Here is a 10,850-nt window from a genome sequence, read left to right on the forward strand (position 1 = left end):
TTATTTTTTTAATTTTCAAACGATAAAAACTAAATACCAAGGAATTGCTCGTCTTTTTTTTTGAAATGGTTCACACTAAACACCAAGATATTGCTTTTTTTTTTTTTAAATTTTGGAAAGATATACACTAGATTGCTCGTCTTTTTTATTTTGAAATGATTTACACTAAATACCAAGATATTGCCCATTTTTTTTATATTTTTTTTTTATTTTATTTTATTTTATGTTATTTAAAATTAATTTTTTCACAGATAGCTCAATAGTTTTTTTTTTTTTTTGTTTTTAAAAAAATAGTAAATAAGATATCAAAAACAAATAAAAATGAAAAAAATTTTATTTATATTTATTTCATTTTATTTCATTCAATCCATTTTTGGTGCGATTGAAAATAAAAAGGTAATAATACAACAAAATAATTTTTTAATAAATTATTTATCACTTTTAAATAATTATGATTTACCAAATTCAAAAGTAACATTGGAAAATAAAAATGATTTAATTAAAATTAATACCACTACTAATGGAAGTAGTATAATTAGTTTTGATGATTCATTATTTAAGCCAATTAAATTATATTTTGAAGATAAAATTAATAATATTTCGATTATAGAAAATAATAAAACTATCAGTTTTGATTTATTATTTAATCAAACAAATCAACAGTACTATATAAATAGTAATAATAATAATAATAATAATAATATTATTTATATAACATTATATAAAGAGTTGCAACAAATTAAATCATTATCAATATTTACATCAATTATTGGGGATATTAATGTTAAAATTAATAATTCAGTAGCAATTTTAAACAATATCACCAAACTTCCAATTAAACTAGATAATGGTAATTTTGAAAATATTTATAAATCAATTTCTCACCAAATTATTAAAAATTTAAAACAATCATTATATAATGAAAACGAAAAAAATTTATATGGATACTATGATTTTGAAAACAAGCCCGAACAAACTCAAACCCTTTCATTTTTAAAAGGTTTTCTAAATTTTTTACAAATCTCAATCAAAAAGGTAACAATCACGCAACCTTTTTTTTTTTTTTTTTTTTTTTAAAAATTAAAAAATCTAACCGCCACCAATTTTTTTTTTTTTTTTTTTTTTTTCTTTTTTTTTAGAATTCCCACACAAAACCACAAGCAAATTTTTCTTTTCTTTATAACGATAATGTAAATGTTTTTTATGATTTGAAAAATTTAACGTAAGATATTTTTTTAAACTATTTAATTTTAAAAAGACACAATGGTAAAAATAAACGGAAATATCTAACTCGCAAAAAAAAAAAAAAACAGAAAATCTAAAAGTAACGCATCATATTACAGCTCTTCAATAACATCATTCTTTTATGATTTATATGAATTAGAAGGTTTTAAAGAATCAAGTGTATCATTTTTAATTGATGTGTTAAGTAATAATGAAAATGTTTATGATTTCAAAACATATTTCGTAGAGTTATTAAATGCAGCCAATAATGATAAAAAACCAATGATTTATCAATCATTAAATTCAAATTATTTGTGTTTCTTTGAAAGTAATTGCCAATTCATTGCACCAAAAACATCATCACTCGAATCAAATTCAACCTCTGCTCAATCAAAGACAACCGATATATCCTCTCGTGCTTCAATTGGTGTATTGGAAGACCAAGTTAATTCTATTCAATCATTATTATCAGAAGTAGAAGTTGGAAATCCAAAAACCATTCCATTTTATAGTATTTACAATTATGTTTATACCTACTCTGATACAAATTACGATGATTTTATTCAAAATGCTAGAATTGATAGTCCGCATACTAAAGACTCTAAAAATAGATGTGTTTTCCAAGATTCTAAAAATAGATTTTTCGATTTATCACCAACTTCAAAGTATGTATTCTTTTATTTTTTATTTTTATTTTATTTATCTTTGGATTATTATTTTATTTTCTGCCCTATTTATTTATAATTATTTTTTTAAAAAAATAATTAAATTAAAATAATTTATCTCAATTATACCATTATAATAGTGTTTTAGGATCATCGCAATATACTACAATAAATGGAAGCAAAATTTTTTATTTTAGTCTTTGTGAAGCATCAACTTTATGTACTGCTACAGCTGGTGAAGGACCAGTTCAATCATGTGTTTCAGTAGGTACCACAACCTATACAACTGGTATTACTCCATTCAGTCATGTCCAATTCTTTGATAATGGTTTAACAATTCAATACCAATCAGGAAAAATCGATAGTACCACGTGTACCAATCAAACTGGTTATCATAGAATAAGTAACTTTATTTTAACTTGTGATACAACTCAAAATTATGCAATTAAAGGCTTTGTTGAAAGTTCGCCATGTGTCTACGATGTTAAAATCTCCACTAAATTTGCTTGTCCAATTGAAAACAAATACTTATTTGGTAGTAATCAATATGATTTAAGATCAATGAAATTGTATGTAGTTTATTATTATTATTATTATTATTATTATTTTTATTATTATTATTATTATTATTATTATTATTATTATTATTATTATTATTATTATTATTATTATTATTATTATTATTATTATTATTATTATTATTATTATTTGCTAATTAAAAAATAATTATTAAAGAGAATCATCATCAAATCCATATTCGTCAACTTTTGAACTCGATAGATTCCTTTTCAATTTGGGTGGATCTGTTGATGTATGTACTACATTCTCAGGATTAAGTGGAAAATATTATGGTTGTCTTATTTTTGGACTTGAAAAAACAACTATTCCTTTCTCTGATAAACCAACAGTATCCAAAGTACCATTTATTGCAAGTAGTAATACATCAAACAATATTTTAATTTCATTTAGTTCATCATCTACCCCTACCATTTGTACAACCAAGCCAGAGATAAATATATATATCAGATGCTCCAATACTGAATTTACCGTTTTAACCATTGTCAATAACTCGAATTGCAATCAAACAATCTATGCATCATCTAAAAATGCATGTCCGTTAGCATATTACGAATACTTTGGAAGTAATCCTTATTCCAGTAGTACTCTTTATGCTCAAGTATTTGATTTTTCACCATTACAAAATAGAACAATGTAATTATTCCTTTATTATTATTACTTATAGTTTATTTTATTTTATTTATTAATTTTAAATCTAAAAAAAAAAAAAATAAAAAAAAATAAAAAGAAATGGTTCAATCGAATACCTTGGTCTATCAATTGGAAATGTATATTCTTCTTATTATCATAATTTCGGAATTCAACCTGTTGCTTGTCCAGCTGATAATTTTGCTTGTCAAATATTAAATCATAATAAGAATACTTATCCACTAGGAAAAACTCAATATTATCAATATTCAGCTAATAGTTTATCAATCAAATCCTATGGTCTTTCTACTCATGGCGATTGTCCCTCTTCAGGTTATAAAAGAACACTCAAACTTTCATTCACATGCAACAAAACTGAAAATTATAAAGTTACATCATACAGTGAAAATCCAATGTGTACATACAATTTAAATGTTCAATCCAGATATGCTTGTCAACAAACTGTTTCAGCTCTCTATCATAACGTTTTACTCGATAACTATATTGATTTGAGACCTCTCAAAACGTAAGTAAATTAATTTCTCTATTTTTTTTTTTCCCTTAAAAAATAATAATTGATATTAACTTTTTTATTTATTTCATTTTATTTCAAAGTATTTCATCAGGTAATTACCAATTTCTATTTGGTTCTGATACAGTAAGTTTAATCTTTAAAAAAAAAAATTAAAACTAAAATTAAAAATTTACTAAATCAATTTTTTTTTTCATAGGTTTATTTTAATATGGGTGGAGACACACTTCGATGTATGACCTCAGGTGTTGCATATCAATCGTGTATAAATTTAACCGTACCATTTGGTAGCATTGAATCACAACAATTTAAATATCAATCATCTGGAATAGATATAATACATACTTATACTGGTACTCCAAATAGAAAGTTTACATTACAATTAAGATGCAATACATTATATCCATTCTTGATTTCAAGTGGAACAAAAACAAGTACTGAAATTTCTATTGTAATTTATTCAGAACATGCATGCACTAAAACATTCTCACAAATTTACCCCAACAGCCCAGCCCTAAAAAATCCATGTGAATACACCTGTAGAACACCTCAAAGAGCTTATACAGTTAATTCCATTACTCATGTCCTTCTTTCAGGAGGCGTTTGTGGAGGTGAATTCCAATCAAATTACACAGATATTCAATTATCAACATTATTTTCACAATATTGGTATGATAACAAAATACCAAGTGATTGGACCACTGGTCAATTCTATAATCTCCTATTCACTAATTCTGCAATTACCAAACAAATCCTTTCAAAATTTGTCACTAAAACAAAAAATAATTATTGTAGCTACATCTCTTACACTGGCAAATTTAAAACATTTTCAAGTATTTTAGATCAATCAATAGATCTTAGAAAGTTTGCTAATCAATCAATTCACAGACAAGTGGATAGAGGTTTAACCGTTACACACACACCACATCCAACAAGTACAACAGCATTAGGTCTTACTATTATCTCTATCAATAATAAAACTTGTGTCTTTTTAGAAACTACACTAGCAAATGCATTCACTTCTGAAACAATTAGAAATTGTCAATCAAGAGATTATTGTCGTTATAATTGTACTGGTATTACACAAAATGTAAGTTTTTTTTTTTTTTAATATCATTATTTAATTAAATATATACATATTAATATTTTTTTAATATTTTTTTTTTTTATAAAAAATAGGATTTGGATTTATTAAATGTTAAAAATGACTTAAATAGTACTCTTTTAACAATTGGTGTTTGTCCAAATGAATTATCAAAATATAATACTACCACATTTGCTAAAGTTATTAAATTCTTTGAAAAAAGATGGGTTGATAATCCAATTATTGGAAATTGGAGATCAGGTCAATTCTATGAATATTTGAAACTTACAAATGTTGTTTCAAAAATTAATATTCTTTCAAAATATGTAGATTCAACAACTCGTCATTATGTTTGTACATATACATCCACACTAGTTAAACCAAAGAATTCATTTGAAGATATAAAACAAATTACTTTTGATTTATTTAAATTAGCATTGAAAAACAAATCAACCAGAAAGAGTTATACAAATTTTGATACTTATTTCGCTCCTTCAAAAACCAATTCATCTTTTGGTTTATCAATGGTTTTTGTAAATTTTAAGATTTGTTCATTCATTGAATCTTCAATTCAAGATTTCCAAAGTGGAAGAATCATTACTTCATGTCCAATTGGTCCAATTGTTGATGACGTTACTGTAAAATCAATAGATATTACTGTCAATGCTAGATTTTGTCCAAACAGTACATATTTCAGAACACTTTTTGCATATGTTGGTTCAACTCAAGCTAGTATTAGTTCCATGCAAAGAAACTCTGATGAAACTTGTATACTTATCTTTAAATTAAGTTCATTAACTATGGGTCTTCAAAATAAAAGAATTAAAATTTATAATGAATATTCTAAAAATATTTACGAATCATTATATCAAAGAAATATATTATATTACTTCAAACTCCCAATTCCAACTGTAACTAAAATTACTTACTCTGCTACAAATCCAAAATATAATTCATTAATTACTGTTACTGGTGAAAACTTTTTACAAGCAACTGATAGTAAAAATGGTTTATTTGTAAAAATTGGTGAAACTAATGTTACAAGTACAATTACATCATTGACAAATACACTATTTTATATTAACGCAATTGGTGCTGGTTCAAAGTATGTATAAATTAATTTTTTTTATAATATTTTTTAATTTTAATTTTAAAAACATAATATATTTACAATTTTTTTTTTTTTTTTAATTAATTTAATTAGTTATATTTCATTTTATTATTTTAACAATTTAAAAATGAATATTAAAAGTGGTGTTGTAAATTACTTTACATTTGAAAATGTAATTATTAGTAGTTTATCAAAAACAACAGGTAAAATTGGAGATTTAGTAACTGTTAATGGTCAAAACTTTTTCAATGGAAGTACAAATATCTATTTTGGTTCAGAAATTGCAGAAATTACAAAATTCACCTCTGATAAGATTATAGAGGTTATTGTACCACCAGGTTTTTATACTGTAGATGTTTTTGCAGTCAACACCGGTATGAATGCCTCAACTGCATCGATTAAATTTACATATCCATCAATGATTATTGATAAATTATATTACGATGATAAACATTTGAATACATCGGAAATAAATCAATATTGGATAGTTGGTAGAGGTTTAGGTTCAATTGTTGAAGAAATACCAGAAGCAACAGTAGATGATGTTGATTCATATTGTGAAATTCAAAGTTGTACTTCAGATGTAATTGCAAATAGTAAAATCGATTATTCAAATATTTGTCCATACTTGAAATCCCAATATGCATATTATTCAACCGATTTCGATCTTTACCTTTGTAGTTTCCCAATAAATGTTGGTGCTAATAGAACAATCCAAGTTACACTTGCAAACAATGCCAGATATACTTATAAATATTCATATTCTCTACCATGGCTTTCCGAATTCTTAACTGCCAATAGTTCAGATACTCATGGTGGTAATTGTAGTAGATTAAATTGTGTAACTCCTCCACAAAAACCACAATATTTAAATATTACAGGTTTTAATTTCAATCCATTCGAATTTATTTCACCATTTTATGATTCAAATAAAACGATTGCATCTTGGAGAAATACTTCAAGAATTTATATAGGTACATTTGAATGTGGATCAGTTCAATGGATAAATTCAACCAATGTTAGTTGTATTATTCCACCTGGTATCGGTGCCAATCTAAAAGTTAATATTACAATTGGTGAACAAAAATCTGAAAATCAACTTTTATTCTCTTATAATAAACCAAATATTACAAATAAAATTACAGTATCAACTGATGGTGCCACTGATATTAAATATGTTGGTTTCAATTTCGTTCCCGCTGAATTAAAAGATTTTTATAATAAAGAAGAAAACAAAAATGTTTCAGTAAATTCAATAACAATCAATGGTAAAACTCAATATAAAGATATTAAATGGATAAATTCAACAAGTTTCTCATTTAATCCAGTTGCAGGTATTGGTAAAAACCATTCAGTTGTACTTTTAGTTGGTGGACAAAAATCAAATGAAACAAGATCATTCTCTTATAATCCACCATCATTGGATAATAAACAATATGCAGCACCATCTTCAGGTGGTAAAACTATTACAATCAAAGGTTATGACTTTGTTCCAAAATCATTGAAAAACTCTGTTAATTCGTCAAATGGTACAGTTTCTATTAATGGCGTACTTTGTGCCAACTGGGAGTGGGTTGATTCTAAAAATGTAAAATGTACTGTACCACCAGGTAAAGGAAAAGGTTTACCAATTCGTGTTAATGTTCAAAGTCAATTAAATAGTCTTAATAATTACTTTTCTTATGTTGATCCAGAATCTCCAACAAATATTGTAATTTTTATTGTTATTGGATTAGCAGCTTTGGTTGCAGCAGCATTATTAGCATCAACTGCTTTACCACTTACACAAATAGCATTGGCAACATCTGCAACAGCAGCTAAATCTGGTTCAATATTAGCATCTACAGCATCATTTTCAGGAGCATTAGAGAAATCATTACAATTTGGCTTCGCAGCAGTAACTAGAAGAGTTGTAACTCAGGTTGCAAAGAATGGTATTAAACGTGTATCAACTATAGCTTTAGCAATGGTGGTAACAAAATCATCAATGGGTGGTAACCTATTATCATCATCAACAGCACCAGTACCAACATTCAATCTTTTATCAATTGCTTCAACACCTTACTCTGCAGTATTTTTCTCAATTAATCATAATGATCGTATCTTTACAATTGATAATCAATTCAATGAAACTGTAACATGTATTGATAATAATAATTTAAGTTTCAATTTCAACAAATCATTCACTTGTCAAATTAATGCTAATAATAATGGTATTAAATGTAATACAACCAACTTTGGAACTGAAATTAATTGTGGTGTTCGTTCAAAATCTGCATCCTATAAATTCTCTATTCCAACGGTTTCAAAAGTTTCAAGTTCATTAAAATGTGAATATGATGCCAATGAAAAATCAATGATAATCTATGGTCAAAATAGTCCAATCTATTGTAAAGATGGATTTAACGAATATACATACAATCATAATTCTACTATTTTCTGTTCAAATAGTGAAACCCAATCAAACATTGTTGAATGTGTTAGTGATGGCGGTGAACCTGAACATTCATTCATTAATAATGTAGAATGCTATAATTACAATAAATATTCATCATGCTCAAAGAATTCATTGGTAAAAGCTTCAGATTATTCTGCATGCTTTGAAGTTCCACCATCCGAAGTAGAGCCAATCGTAATTACCAATCAAACTATTATCACAGAATTCAACTCTGCATCAAGTAAACTTGCCTGTTATCCAAAAGAAGTAGAATTTAACTATGCATATAATAATACCCTCATTTGTTATAATGTTAAATCTGGATCCATCGATTATTCTGATTCTATCCTTCATCAAATACAATACAAAGTTAAAGTTTGTATTGAAAAAGAATAATATTTAAAACCAACAAATAAAATAATATCATTTAAAAATTCAGATATTACTTTTTTTTTTTTTTTTTTTTTTTTTTTAAAAAAATTGATTAACGAGTGTTTATCCATTTAAAGAAATAAGCAATAATTAAAAGTTTATTTATAAAAAGGATTTTACCTAAATGTTTTTTCCCTCTTTTTTTTGAAAATTTTTTTAGTTCGAGAAATGTTATTTTGTTTTTTTAGATTTTCAAAATTTATGGGATTAAAAATTTTAATGTCTCAATAATAAAATAGTATGTTAGAATTATTATAGCTTAAATAAATTGATCAACAATTACTCTATTTAGTAAGGTTGTACTTGGTATACAGTAGTCATTGATAATTTATTTTTTAAAAATTTTAATTAGTTTGTTGTATTCCCTTTTGTTGCAAATTGAAAGTGTGTCCTCTAGTAAAAAAACTTTATTTATGTAATCCAAAGGTGTCCAGAAAATAGTTTCAACGAGGGTGGTTCAAAGACATCTGCTCATGGTTATGGAGTAGGTCAATGGAACTTTATTTATTCAGAATTAATTCAATTATTCACTGATAGGTCCATTGCGACCAAATTGTTAAAAAAAAAAAAAAAAAAAAGGAAAATCAGTTTTATAATTTTCATAACAATAATAAATTCTTTATTTGTTTAAAATTATCTCTTTATTTCTTAACATATATTTATATATATTTATAACTAATAAATTGTAATGAATTACATTGTTTAATAATCATAATATTAATAATAGTAATAATAATAAGAATAATAATGATTAACAATTAAACAATAATAATTAAAATAATAATTAATTTATTTAGTTTTTATATATTTTAGAGTTTTCGTTCGAAACTCCTCGGCCGAAAATAACGAAAACTCGAAAATTATAAAAACTGAAAAAAATGAAAAAAATAAAGTTAGTTTTGATTCACGCTTTACAGCATTCATATAATATTAATTGTGTGTTCCTTTATTTATTATGATCAATATTTTTTTTTTTTTTGATATAAATAAACTATTGTAGTATACAATTAGTATGTTATTTTTATTTGTTTAATTTAGGTTTTTTAGTTTTTGTGAATTTAAAATGGTATGTTATTTTAGATTAGGTAATTAATAATTAATTGGTGGTAATTGTTGGAATTGATTCATTTGTGTTTATGCTCCATTCTTTTTTAAATTTTTTGATGGTTTCGGACCATTGGGTTTCTTTTTGAGTTTTTGTGAGGTTGTTTTTAATTGAGTATTGGTTAAAGTTTGATAAAGTTCTTGAATATTCCAATCTTATTAGCTTGTGCCATTTTGATTTTAATATATCATAATCTAGTGTTGTGTTGTTTATTTGGTTGTTCCAATTATCAATTGATTGAGTTATATTGATGTCAAATAATGATTTGCATAACCATATCCATATTTGGTGAATAACTAATGAGATTATGTTCCAATATGCATGTGTTCTGACTAGATCAAGATTTGTGTTTATATAATTCCAGTTGAACCTGTATTTTTTATATTGTGCGTTTTCTGCAAAATGAAAATTAATATTGATAGTTGGATCTGGTTTAAATGCTTTGTTGTTTGTTTGTGGTTTATAGATGAGTGTGTATAATTTTGTTGTATGGTTTTTTGTTAGTGACCAGTTTTTGTTTCCATTGCAATTTTTATATATAAAATATTTTAATTTGTCGTGGTTAATGAAGTTGATTGTGTGCTGACAATTGAAAAACAAATGACCATAGGGATCATTATTCATTTCATTGTTGCAAATGGGGCAAACTTTGTTGTGTAGATGATTAATCGGAAGACATCTAGCATGGAATCTTTGCATTGTATCTCGGCCTTTTGGATCTTTTAATTTTTGAATTTTGACAAAAAGTTGGTCGTATGTGTATTTCCATAATAGTTGTATTGATTGTTGGTGCGAAGTAAGAAGTAGATCTGAATATTTCTTGCCAATATAGTCTTTTGATTTGCATTGGTGATTGTTTAGTATTGTCGAGTAGATTTCTTTGAGTGTTGGTGGTAGTGAAATATTATTTGTGTTTAATGTTTGAGAGGGTTGGTTTTTTGTTAATATTGGTTGTAGGATTTGAACTTTATCTTTTAGATGTCCAATTTGAGTTGCATAGTTTTCCCATTCTTTTTTTATTTTTATAAGGTATGGAGAAGAGATTGATTTGTTG

The 10,850-nt window shown here is 25.4% G+C and overlaps 2 protein-coding genes across 2 annotated transcripts; one reads left to right on the forward strand and one right to left on the reverse strand.

Moving 5' to 3' along the window:
• Positions 1 to 321: 321 nt before the first annotated feature.
• Positions 322 to 8,655, forward strand: DDB_G0291065 (hypothetical protein; the record flags this gene model as incomplete). The annotated part of the gene is made up of 11 exons (XM_630374.1): positions 322 to 676; positions 728 to 1,035; positions 1,140 to 1,222; positions 1,326 to 1,889; positions 2,030 to 2,458; positions 2,625 to 3,101; positions 3,196 to 3,621; positions 3,711 to 3,753; positions 3,827 to 4,717; positions 4,807 to 5,816; positions 5,916 to 8,655. 11 exons carry the CDS (start codon positions 322 to 324, stop codon positions 8,653 to 8,655), a joined length of 7,326 nt encoding a protein of 2,441 aa, XP_635466.1.
• A 1,132-nt stretch (positions 8,656 to 9,787) lies between these two features.
• DDB_G0291067 (hypothetical protein) lies at positions 9,788 to 10,850 on the reverse strand (the record flags this gene model as incomplete). Its single annotated transcript, XM_630375.1, has 1 exon — positions 9,788 to 10,850. A coding segment is annotated over one exon (1,063 nt), but the record flags the coding sequence as incomplete, so codon positions are not given.

This window comes from Dictyostelium discoideum (assembly GCF_000004695.1).
Source record: "Dictyostelium discoideum AX4 chromosome 5 chromosome, whole genome shotgun sequence".
Lineage (NCBI taxonomy): Eukaryota > Evosea > Eumycetozoa > Dictyosteliales > Dictyosteliaceae > Dictyostelium > Dictyostelium discoideum.